Consider the following 14,972-nt stretch of genomic DNA (forward strand, 5'->3'; position numbering starts at 1 on the left):
TAGCTCCTCCCAACTGAGGAGGGAAACTGAGGCAGCAGCTGCATCCTCCCACCAGGGCTGTGAGCTCCCCTCCCCACAAGGACTAATGAGCTGAGGCCAAGGTGAGTGTGTCTCTTTTTCAGTCATCATTCCTGTCTTTCCCTCTGTCTGCCGGGGAGGGGCTCCCCCAGAATGAGGGAAAACTCTGCCCCCCAGGGGGTGATGTGGTCTAGGGGAAGGGCACTGCACTCGCTGGGCTTTTCTCTGATCTCTGCCTATAAAGGGCAGGGCTCCGTTCTGGTGTCTGTGCCCTAGGGAAGAATGGGTCTGTCATGAGCCCACTTGAGTATGGGGGAGAGAGATCAAAGAGCCGGGCTGTTCTCTCTCTGGCCAGGTGCAATCCCCACGAACCATTCCTGATGAGACAAACTGGGAACAGTGACACACACACACACACACATGCTAACCACTGTGCTAAGCCTCAGAAAGATACAAATAATCTTTTTATCGGTCATAGTTCCCCTCCCCACTCTGAACTCTGGGATACAGATGTGGGGAACCACATGAAAGACCCCCTAAGATTATATTCTACCAGTTTAGGTTAAAAACTTTCCTAAGGCATAAATTCCTTTCCTTGTCCTTGGACAATATTGCTGCCACCACCAAGTGATTTACACAAAATTCAGGTAAGGGTCACTTAGAAACCCTGTCCCCCCAAAAATATCCCACCAAGCCCCTTCACCCTCTTTCCTGGGGAGGCTTGAGAATAATATACCTACTAATTGCCTTAGCAATGTGAGTACAGACCAGACCCTTTATCTTTGGGACACTAAAATCAATCAGGTTCTTAAAAGAAGAACTGTATAATAAAGAAAAAAGGAAAAGAATCACACCTGTAAAATCAGGATGGAAGGTCACTTTTTACAGAATAATAAAAAGATTAAAAACACAGAGGAAACCCCTTTGGACTCAGCTTCACAGTTACAAAAACAGGAATAAAACTACCTTTGTAGCATAGGAAAATTCACAAGGTAAAACAAAAGATAACCTAATGCATTTCCTTGCCTTACTTACAATTTCTGTAATTTTAGATGGATCATTCCAGATATATTTTCAGGAGATGTTGTATCTGCTTGGTCTCTCTCTCTGTCTGGAGAGGCAACAATAAAGAAATTCTCTTCCCCCCCCTGATTTGCAAGTATCTTCTTGGTCCTTCTGGTCAGGTGCCCACTAGATGATTTGAGCTACTTAACCCCTTAGAGATAAAGTGATTCAGTACAGCTGCCAAGAAGGGATTTTATGCTACCCTTTTCTTTATATTTATGACCGTATCACATCAGCAGTTAGAGGCTCCAGCTGAGATCCGGGCTCCATTGTGCCTCACGCAGCCCAGACACACAGGGCGAAACAATCCCTGCCCCAGCTGAGATCAGGGCCCCATTGGGCCAAGCTCTGCACAGACACACAGCGAGAGACCCTGCCCCAAGCAGTTCACAGACTAAATAGACAAGACAGGGAGAGGAATCTGGGAGAGGAAACTGAAGCACTGAGAGTATAAGTGACTTGTGGAAAGTCACCGAACAGGTCAGAGACGGGAATAAACCCATTTCTCCTGAATCCCAAGGCAGGGTTCTGTCAGCTCTGTGGCACATCAAGAATAAACACACCCTGCTTTTGTGCAGTTTAACGGAAATCTTTACTGTCCGTGCGATTAGTAATAATCCCTCACTCTGGTCTAGAGCTGTCCAACGGTAGATCTCAAAGCACTTCACAAAGTCTCATTATCCCCATTTCTCAGATGGGGAAACAACCACAAAGGGTGTCTACAATGCAGTTAGACACCTGCGGCTGGCCCGTGCCAGCTGACGTGGCCTCAAATGAAGGGGCTGTTTAACTGCAGTATAGCGACTGGGGCTCTAGCTGGAGCCCGAGCTCTGGGACCCCCACGAGGTGGAAAGGTCCTAGAGCCCAGGCTCCAGCCCGAGCCGGAATGTCCACCTGGCAATTAAGCAGCCCCGTAGCCCGAGCCCCATGCGCCAGAGCCAGCTGACCCGAGGGTCTAATTGTAGTGTCGATCAGCGGGTTCAAACTGTGGGTCAGGACCCCAAAGTGGGTCACAACCACTGTTCCCTCCCAGGTGCGGAATGAGTTTTATGCGATATGTGACACAGCACCTGCCTATAGGTGCACTTACCAAAATTCATGTGGTGGGGGTGGGGCTGAGGGGTTCGGGGTGTGGGGGGGCTCAGGGCTGGGTCAGAGGGTTGGGGTGTGGGGGTGTAAAGCGGTTAGCCGGGGCTCCTCTCTCCCTGGGGCGGCAGGGACCCCCACCGCCTCACTAAGTTCGGGAGAAGGCCTCGCAGGGAATTAGTCCAGCCGCAGGAGTCTTCCTCCACGGCCTTCGTGAGGGCAGAACCACAGTTAGTTGTGGGCGAGGGCCTGGGAGGGGGGAGGCTGCCACCCGCGCGTTGGGTGGCGGGGGGACGCGGGCCCTCGCACTCCGCTGTGTTCCGGCCGGGGGCTCTGGGGTGGGGCCTTTATATGTCCTGGGCCACGCCCGCCCCTCTGGGGGGCGGGCTCGGAGCTCCCTGGCTCCGCCCACTCTGGTGCCCGGAGGGGCTCGTCCCTCTCTGGGGCAGTGGCGGGGACCCCCACCACCTCACTACAGGGGGGATGCGGGCTCTGGGATGTAGCCGGGGATGAGGGATTAGGGGGGCAGGCTGCCTTGGGGTGCGGTGAGGAGAGAGGACCCCCCCAGCCCTCTCTCAGCGCAGCAGCTCGGGGCCGGGGGAGAGGCGCCTCTCCCCACCCACGGCAGCTCGGGCTGGGCTGGGCTGGGCCGAGGGAGGGGCTCCTCTCCCCTGGCCTCAAATCCAGGGCTGGTGTTACACTTGTTGGGGCCCGGGGCTGAAGCTGAAGCCTGAGCCCCACTGTCTGGGGCCAAAGCCCCAGGATTTCAGCCCTGGGTGGCAGGGCTCAGGTTGCAGTCCCCCATCCCCAGGGCTGGAGCCCCTGAGGTTTGCTTTCACCCCCCGGCCCGGGGCAGCGGGACTTGGGCGGGCTCAGACTTTGGTTCCCCTCCTGGAGCCATGTAGTAATTTTTGTTGTCAGAAGGGGGTCGTGGTGCAATAACGTTTGAGAACCCTGGTGTAGACAAACCCAAAGAGGTGAAGTGTCTTATGCGGGGTCACCCAGCAGGCACGGGGCATCCAGCCCGTCAGCCGAGGCTGGGGGCTAAAGGGTGCAGCAGACACCAGGGTGGCCCTTCTGTAGCAAAGCCAGGAACACAACCCAGTTTTCCATGTCCCAGTCCAGTGTGGTATCCATTAGGCCACACTGCCTCCCTCCCCTGACATCGCCATCAGCATGGTGTATTTGTCCAGCCCCAATATGTGTCTGCGCTCGCCAGCCCTGTCTGTCCCGCAGATCAGACCAGTTCTGTGCTCTGGCAGTCACAAGCCCAGTTGTCTCGGGGGGTGGCTCCTAAAGACACTGGGGTCTGGCTTGCTCAGCCAGCCTGCGCTCCAGCTTTCCCAGTCCATCTTCTCCTGAGCTGCTGGGCCACTGAGTAACAGGATGTTGGTTAGCGCCCAGCCGTCCCCGTAGTGCCCCTATCACTGCCACTGAGCATCCCCCCCCGGCTCCTCTGACAGAGACAGTGACACCAGAGATCACCAAGCAACACGCATGGAAAGGTTCCATTTGGGATTGAGGAACTGATCCCCTTAACGATGCTCTGAGGAGATAGCAAGTGGACAGTACGTCAGCATGGTAAAGCTCTGATGCCTGACTGGGGAAGCTGAGACCCCACCATTAGTGACAGGAGTTAACGATCCATTAGGGCAGGATGGGCAGAGGTGCGGACGGGAGCAATGGATGGGCCGGGGAAGAGAGCTCGGAGAGGGACCGGGCAGAGAGATGCAAAGAAATTAATCAGGAGTGAAATACAGGTGAAAACCCAGATCCCCACCTAGTGTGAATCCACCATAGCACCATGGAGTCAATGGGGCCAGATCCCCAGTTCGGGTCAGACAGTGCTGCTCCATTGGAGTCCCTGGATGGATGCTGATTTACACCAGCTGGGAATCTGGCAGATTCCTCCCTCCCACTTCTGGGGCTGAACTTCCCCAGGGCTGTGCAGAGCGTTATCCCTACGGCCCAAGCTCTGCCCCTGCAGCACTTGCAACTCCTGCTGGAACATGTAACGCCAGAGCTTGGAATTGTTCTTCTCAATGGAATTAACCCCTTTAAACTCTTTTGCCTGAGGTAGGACTGGGAGTCAGGACTCCTGGGTTTTAGTCCCAGCCCTGGGAGAGGGGGAGAGGCTGGGGGTTAGAGGGAGGGGGGCTGGGAGTCAGGACTCCTGGGTTCCATTTCTACTTTGCCACAAACTCGCCGTAATCTCGGGCAGGTCAGTGTCTGTGTCTCAGTTTCCCCACGTGTGATATGGGGCTAACAGTGCCGCGCTCTGAGGTCTCCTCCATACTCCGTTCAGAGCGGGACGGCGTCTCTCTGGCAAATCGACTGAAATCCAGAGCTGCAGGTGTCAGAACCAATCCGATTCCCCTTCACCACCCCACAGCTGTGCCCCTCAGCCGGGCCTGACACCGGGAACCTGCAGGACAAGGAGAGGGCCCCTGTGAGCGCGTGTGGGTCCATCGCATGCAATTGGTAGCGGCTCTTCCCTGTTCCAACAGGATCCGCAGCCGTCGTCTCTTCCAGCTCTGCCCTGGGGGCTGCCCCCTCTCCCCACTGTCAGGGCCCAGGCCAGGGTCTCCAACGGCTTCTCGCTTCCCAGATCCCAGGGACCTGCTCCCGCCTCGTCCTCCCTGCTGGGCTAGACCCTGTCCATCTCCCTCCCCTGCTCCGCGTCTCCTCCCCACCGGGCTGGGCCGACGGCTGCCCCCTCCTGATCACCTCCTGCCTCTCTGGCTGCTCTGTGTCTCCCCCTCCCCCCTGCCCCATTCTCTGAGGGATCCCCAGGGCTCTGGCCTTGCCCCTTTGCTCTTCTCCCTCCACACCCTGTCTCTGGGCCACCTCCCCCAGCCCCAGGGCTCAAGCCACCATCTCTGTGCTGGGGGATGCACAAATCTCTCCCTGCCCCATGGCCCTGTCTGCTCCCACCCAGTCTCCCTCTCAGCCGGGCTCCCCAGACCCCCTCCTGGGGTCTCAGCATCATCTGACACTGAACACGGCTCCCCCTGAGCTCCTGACCTTCCCCCCAAACTTCCCCCATCCCTGGCCCTGGCCCCTTCTGCCCACGGAGGGGAGGGAAAGCGTTTGACTCAAGGAATCACTCACAGGGTCTGATTCAGCCGGGAGCCGTCCAGCCAGGTCCAGCCCTTCTCCGGGGAGGAGACGGACAGTCCGATCCAGAACAGATGTGAACCTTGTGTCAGGTCCTTTAGGAACTCCTGCAGTGAGTGTGGGACAGGCAGCTGGTGACCAGACGTGCTGTCGCGCTCTTTTCTTGTGAATCCAGGTTGTCGACAACTTCAGGACCAGAACGTCTGTCTGTCTGTCCATCTATCCCCATATAGACCCTATATACACCTATATACATTATCCATCCCCATACATCTGTCCGCATACACACCCATCTATCTATCCAACTATCCCCCATATATACCCTTCGATCCATCCGTCCATCCCCATACATCCCCTGTCTCTGTAGCCACCATTCCTCACACACCCATCCTCACGCACACCCCCAGCCCCTCTCTCCAGCTGAGCTGGGTTGGGCACACGCCAGAAGGGGAAGGGTATCAGTGGCTTTAAACTACCTTTGTGTGCCCCTGATCCTGGGGCTAGTGATTTAGCCTGGGATTGTCAAAGCAGCCTAGGGGGTTTGGACACCCTCCTATTAACAATTAATGGGAATGGTGTGTCTAAATACCCTAGGCCGCTTTGAAAATCCCAGCCCTACCATGTAGCCTACGCATACCCTTGGACTCTGTACTCTGGGCCCAGCCCTGCAGGGTCAGCTCCAGCAGGAAGGGATCATCCCCTTTACCAGCTCCTTGGGGTCCTGGATCACCAGCAGCTGGGAGCCCCTCGCTGAGCAGTCGGCGCGGCTCTCGCTCCACGTTTTACCTCCTCCGGAGACCCAGTAGCACTTGTCCCCACGCAGCTGCCAGTCCGTGGGGCAGAGTTTGCACCCGGAGCCCCCTGCAGAGAGACAGGCGTCATTAATGCCCCTAGCCCTCTGGGCCTCATTCCCGGCTACTCCCTTCTTGAGACTGGGGCAGGAACGGGGTTCAAATGGGTTTGAGTCCCCTTTGTGCTCCCTGAAATCTGGGGCTGGGCCAGGCCCTGCCTGGCTCCCGGTATCAGTTACAGCAGCCTCAGGGCTGCTCTGCCTTATCCATTGCTCCCAGATGGGCCCTGGGAAGCAGAGAAGACCCATAGCGCACTGCCCTCTAGCCATACTACCAATCTGCCCCCCATTTTGGGGGTTGGGAACAGGGTGGGTGAGGGCCCTTACCCTAATTTCACACCAGCCGGAGAGGCCCCCCCAGGAAGGGGAGATTCTCAGGGGCCAATGTACCCACTTTAAGGCCTCTTTACACTATGAGAATAGCTTAGTAGGGTCTTGGAGTAACTGGGGGGAAGGGGTGTGTTAAACTGGGAACAGGAGGGGAGGCTGGGACCCAGGGGTGAATGGGAGGGGACATTGTGCCCAGATGTCAGGGAACGGGAGGGGATGGGACCGTAAGACAATCTCACTAATAAGATGTGAACCCCTCCTCCCCACACACACACAGACATACTGAAAAAATTGGACAGCTTTGTATTACGTTGCTATTAAAATCTTCATGGCAGGGGATTAACCTGAACGGCCAGTAGATGTTGCTGCCCCGTGCCCAGTCCCAGCTGAGGCAGGGACATTCATAGCCTGGCACTGAGTGTGGAAACCCCCCCCCCCACACACACACACACGCACTGACTAAAATTGGACACCCATGTATTACGTTGTGTCAAGTCTCAGGGGGTCGCCCTGTTAGTCTGTATCCACAGAAAGAATGCGGAGTCCGGTGGCACTTTAGAGACTAACAGATTTCTTTGGGCTTAAGTTTTCGTGGGTAAAAAACCCACTTCTTCAGATGCATGGAGTGAAAATTACAGCTGCAGGCATTATTATAGTTCCACATGAAGAGAAGGGAGTTACCTCACAGGTGGAGAACCAGTGCAGACAGGGCCAATTCAATCAGGGTGGACGTGGTCCACTCCCAATAATTGATGAGGAGGTGTCAATTCCAGGAGAGGGAAAGTTGCTTTTGTAGTGAGGCAGCCACTCCCAGTCCCTATTCAAGCCCAAATTAATGGTGTTAAATTTGCAAATGAATTTTAGTTCTGCAGTTTCTCTTTGAAGTCTGTATCTGAAGGTTTTTTGTTCAAGTATGGCTACTTTTAAATCTGTTACAGAATGTCCAGGAAGATTGAAGTGTTCTCCTACTGGCTTTTGTATGTTACCGTTCCTGATGTCCTATTTGTGTCCATTTATTCTTTTCTGTAGAGACTGTCCGGTTTGGCCAATGTACTTGGCAGAGGGGCATTGCTGGCACGTGATGGCATATATCACATTAGTAGATGTGCAGGTGAATGAGCCCCTGATGGTGTGGCTGATGCGGTTGGGTCCTCTGATGGTGTTACTAGAGTAGATATGGGGACAGAGTAGGCAACGCAGTTTGTTACAGGGATTGGTTCCTGGGTTAGTGTTTCTGTGGTGTGGTGTGTGGTTGCTGGTGAGTATTTGCTTCAGGTTGGGGGGCTTTCTGTAAGCAAGGACTGGCCTGTCTCCCAAGGTCTGTGAGAGTGGGGGATCATTTTCCAGGATAGGTTGTAGATCGTTGATGATGCACTGGAGAGGTGTTAGCTGGGGCTGTATGTGATGGCCAGTGATGTTCTGTTATTCTCCTTGTTGGCCCTGTCCTGTAGTAGGTGACTTCTGGGTACCTGTCTCGCTCTGTCAATCTGTTTCCTCACTTCCCCAGGTGGGTATTGTAGTTTTAAGAATGCTTGATAAAGATCTTGTAGGTGTTTGTCTCTGTCTGAGGGATTCGCAGAAAGAAAAGAAGTACTTGTGGCACCTTAGAGACTAACAAATTTATTTGAGCATAAGCTTTCGTGACCTACAGCTCACTTCATCGGATGCGTTCGGTGGAAAATACAGTGGGGAGATTGATATACACACACAGAGAACATGAAACAATCAGTTTTATCATACACACTGTAAGGAGAGTGATCACTTAAGATGAGCTATTACCAGCTATTATATCACGGCTAACTTGGTGGCTGAACTTTGTGACTTTGTCCTCACACATAACTATTTCACATCTGGGGACAATGTATACCTTCAAATCAGCGGCACTGCGATGGGTACCCGCATGGCCCCACAGTATGCCAACATTTTTATGGCTGACTTAGAACAAGGCTTCCTCAGCTCTCATCCCCAATGCCCCTACTCTACTTGCGCTACATTGATGACATCTTCATCATCTGGACCCATGGAAAAGAAGCCCTTGAGGAATTCCACCATGATTTCAACAATTTCCATCCCACCATCAACCTCAGCCTGGACCAGTCCACAGAAGAGATCCACTTCCTGGACACTACGGTGCTAATAAGCGATGGTCACATAAACACCACCCTATACCGGAAACCTACTGACGCTATTCCTACCTACATGCCTCCAGCTTTCACCCAGATCACACCACACGATCCATTGTCTACAGCCAAGCTCTATGATATAACCGCATTTGCTTCAACCCCTCAGACAGAGACAAACTCCTACAAGATCTCTATCAAAAAGAAAAGGAGTACTTGTGGCACCTTAGAGACTAACAAATTTAAGGTGCCACAAGTACTCCTTTTCTTTTTGCGAATACAGACTAACACGGCTGCTACTCTTAAAGATCTCTATCAAGCATTCTTACAACTACAATACCCACCTGCTGAAGTGAAGAAACAGATTGACAGAGCCAGAAGAGTACCCAGAAATCACCTACTACAGGACAGGCCCAACAAAGAAAATAACAGAACGCCACTAGCCATCACCTTCAGCCCCCAACTAAAACCTCTCCAACGCATCATCAAAGATCTACAACCTATCCTGAAGGACGACCCATCACTCTCACAGATCTTGGGAGACAGGCCAGGCCTTGCTTACAGACAGTCCCCCAACCTGAACCAAATACTCACAGGCAACCACACAGCACACAACAGAACCATTAACCCAGGAACCTATCCTTGCAACAAAGCCTGTTGCCAATTCTGTCCACATATGTATTCAGGGGACACCATCATAGGGCCTAATCACATCAGCCACAATATCAGAAGCTCATTCACCTGCGCATCTACCAATGTGATATATGCCATCATGTGCCAGCAATGCCCCTCTGTCATGTACATTGGTCAAACTGGACAGTCTCTACGTAAAAGAATAAATGGACACAAATCAGATGTCAAGAATTATAACATTCAAAAACCAGTCGGAGAACACTTCAATCTCTCCGGTCACTCGATTACAGACCTAAGAGTGGGTATTCTTCAACAAAAGATTCAAAAGCAGACTTCAGCAAGAGACTGCTGAATTGGAATTAATTTGCAAACTGGATACAATTAACTTAGGCTTGAATAGAGACTGGGAGTGGATGAGTCATTACACAAAGTAAAACTATTTCCCCATATTATTCCCCACCCCCCACTGTTCCTCAGACATTCTTGTCAACTGCTGGAAATGGCCCACCTTGATTATCACCACAATAGGTTTTCTTCCCCTCCCTCCCCCCGTTCCTGCTGGTAATAGCTCATCTTAAGTGATCACTCTCCTTACAGTAAAAAGAAAAGGAGTACTTGTGGCACCTTAGAGACTAACAAATTTATTAGAGCATAAGCTTTCGTGAGCTACAGCTCACTTCATCGGATGCATTTGGTGGAAAAAACGCATCCGATGAAGTGAGCTGTAGCTCACGAAAGCTTATGCTCTAATAAATTTGTTAGTCTCTAAGGTGCCACAAGTACTCCTTTTCTTTTTGCGAATACAGACTAACACGGCTGCTACTCTGAAACCTCTCCTTACAGTGTGTATGATAAAACCCATTGTTTCATGTTCTCTGTGTGTGTATATAAAATCTCCCCACTGTATTTTCCACCGAACGCATCTGATGAAGTGAGCTATAGCTCACAAAAGCTTATGCTCAAATAAACTTGTTAGTCTCTAAGGTGCCACAAGTCCTCCTTTTCTTTTTGCGAATACAGACTAACACGGCTGCTACTCTGAACATTGTTATTAAAATCTTCATGGCTGTGTATTAACCTGAACGACCAGTAGATGTCGCTACCCCATACCCAGTCCCAGCTGAGGACGTACATTCATATTCCTGGCCTGGCACCCAGCGGGGCAGGTGGCTAGATCGGTGCAGCCAGCAGGGGGCGGCGTGTCCCTGCCCTGCAGGATCCCCACGGGCTGGGACGGCAGCTGGGTTTCCACTGGCCGTGCCCGGGGCGGAGGGCGGCTCAGAGACACACGAGCTGGGGTTACCTGCTGGGCCAGTCGGGGCCGCGTGACACAGCTGGGATCGGAAACGCTCCAGGCGGGCGCTGCATTCTGCCGTGCTGGGGTCTCCGCTCCCAGCTCCGTCGCTCCCAGGGGGTGTCGCTGTATCTCTGCTCCCGGCTCCGTCGCAATCAGGGGCTGCCGGGGTCTTTCCCTTCTCAGATACCAAGAGGGAAACTGCAAAGCAGCGTTGGTGGCAGTGAGGGCGACCAGTCAATGTTGTGGGAGTTGCTGGTAAAAGCACCAGCACAGAGCCCTGCAGAGACACGGGGCCTGCCCCAGAGCCTGTTCAGCCCCATCGCCACTGACTCCAATGGACTTCAGAGGAGCCCCAAAGGGCCCTGATCTAAAAAAAAGTGTCTGGACTGAAAAACAGTGGGAGCTGGGTGCCTAAGAGCACCTCCCAGTCTGTTCTGGATTTATCTTCTCAACCCCCCTGTGAGGCAGGGCACAGGGCTGTTATCCCCATTGTACATGTGGGGAAACTGAGGCACAGAGCTCCATCCTGGGTTCCGAGCTGTGGCCACCTGAGCCACTCCACTGGGGCTGCAGGTTTAATGTTGTGTAGCCCTCCTCACCCTGCGTCATGCTCTAGTGAGAGGAGGGGCCGGGAGCCGCGTGGGCCGGGGTGTGAGATCGCACAGGAATCTGAGATGCTGGGCTGCAACCATGTGGGTGTCAGGTTGGTGGTCACAGCTTCTGGCATCAGGGGCTCTCTGCTGCTGTGGAAATTGGCTCAGTCAAAACAGGGCTCCCAGACAGCCTCCCCCAACAATGCAGCCACCCTGATCCCAAGGTGAGGGGTGCAGCCTGTCTGTTGCGGAGTTTAACCGCCCCCTTCACTTGTCTCTGTCCCTCACCCGCATTCCCTATGACAAAGGGGAGGCTCATCGGGACAGATTATTAAAGGGGTTTAGGCACCTAAAGCTGCAGATAGGCCCCAAGTAGGGTTTTCGGAAGAACCCAGGCCCAGATCCTCAACAGGATTTAGGCTCCTAATTCCCTTGGGCGTTGGGCACCTAAATACATTTGAGAAATTAGGTCCTAGGTGCCCAATTCTCATTGATTTCAATAAGCATTAGGTGCCTAAAAACAACCCACTAGGTGCCTAGCTGAATTATTAGGTGCCTAAACCCCTGTGGAATTCCAGCCTTAAGGGACCAGCCCAGGATCACATAGGATTCTGTGTAAGACCCAGGAACTGGTCCCATAGCTCCTGAGTCCCAGATTAGCACCTAACCCCCTGAGCCAGCCTTCCTCTCCGAGAACCTGTGAGCTCCCGCCCTGTCCCACCATCCTGCTGCGAACAGCCAGCTCTGCGTGACATGCCAGCATGCCGATGGGAACAAGATATTCAGGGAAAAAATCCCCAGCCATATTTTGGTGACATTGTTTCTCCATTTATCGACCAGCTACATTTTTCTAATATTACATTCCGATGCCATTTGTACTGAAATGCCCAACATTGATGAAAAGCGGGCGGCGGGAGGGGGCACTAGGATAATTTCCCCCTGCCCCAGATTTTTTAGCAAATGGAAATGTTTCAATTTTTGAAATTTCAGCAATGGCTCTGAAACTCCCAGCTGGTGGTACTGGCCAGTCCAGTGCCCAGCGTGGTTAATGGAAACGCAGCATGAGGTAATGGGTAGGAAATCGGGATTCAAATCGTAGGTGTGCCACAGATCTGTGTTCGATCTTGGCCAGGTAATTTCACCTCTTTTGTTTTGACTGTTGTACCTATTTAGATTGTGAACTCTTGGGGGGGCGGGGGGGACCTGTCTCTCCCTGTGGGTCTGTGCAGCTCCTGGCACAACGGGGCCCTGATCTCAGCTGGGTCAGGGACTGTCTCTCCCTGTGTGTCTGGGCAGCGCTGCAGTGGAAGACTAAAGTTAGGATTTTTAGGCTAGTTTAGTAACCTGCCCCCTGAGCCGTACACCCCTTGGTGGTGAGGAGAAATCCCGGGAGCAGCAGCAGCCTGATCCCTGCATTAAGAGGACGCCTGCCCACAGTGATCATCAGCCCCTCTGCAGTCCAGAGCCATCTCTGACCGTGAGGATCCGGTGTGAAGTTGTGAGTCATCATCCTTCCGTTAGCTAGTCAAGGAGATAGTTTGGAAGAAACCCCCCCTACTCCTGGGAAATGTGCCCTCAAGCCAGCGGGTCCGGGTCTGGGGATTTTATAACCTGCTGCCTATTAAACCCGTGGCGGGACTGACGCCTTATCCCATGTGTGAGTCCTTTGGGCTACATTGAGCCCAGTCAGCCAAGCTGCTAACTGAGGCACAGATGATATCGTGGTCACAGGTCATCAAGGGCCCCTACAAGTACTCGCGCCAACAGGACACTAATTTGACCTTTGCTAGATCAGGTCCAAGTGACTGGGGAAATTCATGGGTATTATCAGCGTGGGCATCGGTGACCCTTGGAATATTGTTATATTTATCTCCTGTCTAATATAATTATGGTGTGGAATATGTTGTATGTGTCTGTGTTATTTCCTGGGAGTCTCCAGCTAACTGGCAAGTAAGTGGGGGTTACCCTGTGGTTAGAATTTTCCTCCCAAGCTGCCCTGGTGACCCTGCCAGGCAGGAGCGAGGGGGCTGGAGGCACCAGCAAATAAATTCATACAGGAAAAAAATAAAAATGTTACACCCTGGGGAGTGGAAGGTGGGATCCAGAAGAACCCAGGCCCGTCCCTCAAAACCTGTCAGGAGATTGGTACTAAAGAAGGTAACCGGGGGGATAGGGAGCGCTACACATATAGCAAAATCCAAATTTTCCTTTTTAAAAACACATTTGGATGACAAATTCTCAGTCAGTGCTAGTTTTACAATTAGCTGAAATTTTTTTCTAATTTTAAAATGGTGTAATTTTGAACTTTGAAACAAAAAATGAGGAAAAATATTGATGAAACTGTCACATAATTCTCCTCAATCCCTCCCATTTTTTCAGCCAACTTGCAGAGCTTTTCAAATTTTGAACTTTCAAAATTTAGGGGGGTCTTTTGAATTTTGAAAAGAGGTTACAATGGTTTTGTTTTTTTCTTTTTTAAATATATCAGTAAAATTTTCCCCTTATTTTTGACTAGTTCTAGTGTATTCCTGGATCTATCTAGTTATCCATCCATCCCCATCTCCCTGTCTATTTAATTTTCTCTCTACGTTACAGTCAAGCTCTTTGAAGCATCAAAAAAATGTACCAGCTAGTGGGAGGGGCTCCACAATGGAGTTCTGGAGGGACAGGATAATCCATGCTATACACTGATGGACCCGCACAAATAAACACGGTACTGTCAGCTACTCACCCCAAATCCCCAGCACTATCACAGCAATCACCAGGACAATATTCCCAATCCATCCGACCCACAGCGCTGTCCGATGCCACCGGGGACTCGGGGGACCTGTAAGAGCCAACATCTGGTGAAAAACAATCAGAATCTGGTGTGTGAAAGACCATTTCAAAGAAAAATACGGCCCCGATCTTACAGTGTGGGTAGAATCCTATGCCCACAGGGAGTTTATTACAGGACTGGGGCCTGTACACTCACCTGTTCATCTTGTTTCCCTTCGTAGGCTAGTCTGGGATGACTGGAGAGCTGCCTGACTCTTTATGTAAAGTCAATGGGGTGAAATTTTAGCCATTTTCTTGAAAATGGGAATTTTTATGAAAATATTAACATTTTCTCAATATTTTACATTTCCCACATTTTTAAATGACCCCCCTTTTTTTTAATTCCTCACCATATTTGTTTGTTGTTTTTCAAGTTCTTTTTCTGTTCGATTGCATTATTCTTAATTATTGTCTATTGTGTTCATTATGTATATTGTCAATTTGCCTTGCCATACCTTGGCTGTAACATGCACACCAATGGAAAGTCCAGGAGGAAATAATGTCACAATTTGGCAAGGTAGCAGCTGCATGGATGAGCTTAAACACGATTTGGTCATTGCAAATCTACAGTTTAAAGACCAAACTATGAATGTTCAACTCAAATGTTATTTCCACCCTAATGCATAGATGTGAAAGCTGAAAATCCACCAGAGGCATAGAAGATGTCTAAATACCTTAGAAAGCAAATGCCTTAGAAAACTACTAGACATTAAATGCAATTAATTAATAATAAATGCCAAGAGTCCAACATCACCTGCTCTCTAAAGTTATCCAGAACAGAAGTTGGAAAAATCTGGGATGTGTTTTCTTTGGCCACTGTTGGAAGACAGGATATTGGGCTAGATGGACCATTGGTCTGACCCAGTATGGCCGTTCTTATGTTAAGAATGAAGCAGAGCATTGGCCATTGGGCAGCTGGAAGAACATGCAAAGGGGGCCTAGCAAAGGATCCCTCCATCGAGCAGACCTCCAAGAGAGAGAGAGAGAGAGAGAGAGAGAGAGCGTACAGAACGTAACAACACAAAAGACAGGCAAAGAGCGGCCCA

The 14,972-nt window shown here is 51.5% G+C and overlaps 1 protein-coding gene across 1 annotated transcript in view; it reads right to left on the minus strand.

The window, feature by feature from the left end:
• Window positions 1-2,724: 2,724 nt before the first annotated feature.
• Window positions 2,725-14,972, minus strand: part of LOC119842888 (killer cell lectin-like receptor subfamily B member 1A) — a 98,330-nt gene continuing 86,082 nt past the window's right edge. The window contains exons 4-7 of the mRNA XM_043497080.1: window positions 10,523-10,714; window positions 5,993-6,147; window positions 5,281-5,393; window positions 2,725-4,594 (exon numbers count right to left, since the gene is read on the minus strand). Coding sequence (XP_043353015.1) covers window positions 4,471-4,594; window positions 5,281-5,393; window positions 5,993-6,147; window positions 10,523-10,714 — 584 coding nt within the window. The 3' untranslated portion in view covers window positions 2,725-4,470. The remainder of the gene's footprint in view (window positions 4,595-5,280; window positions 5,394-5,992; window positions 6,148-10,522; window positions 10,715-14,972) is intronic.

The sequence above is a fragment of the Dermochelys coriacea genome, chromosome 14, assembly GCF_009764565.3.
Source record: "Dermochelys coriacea isolate rDerCor1 chromosome 14, rDerCor1.pri.v4, whole genome shotgun sequence".
Taxonomy (NCBI): Eukaryota; Metazoa; Chordata; order Testudines; family Dermochelyidae; genus Dermochelys; species Dermochelys coriacea.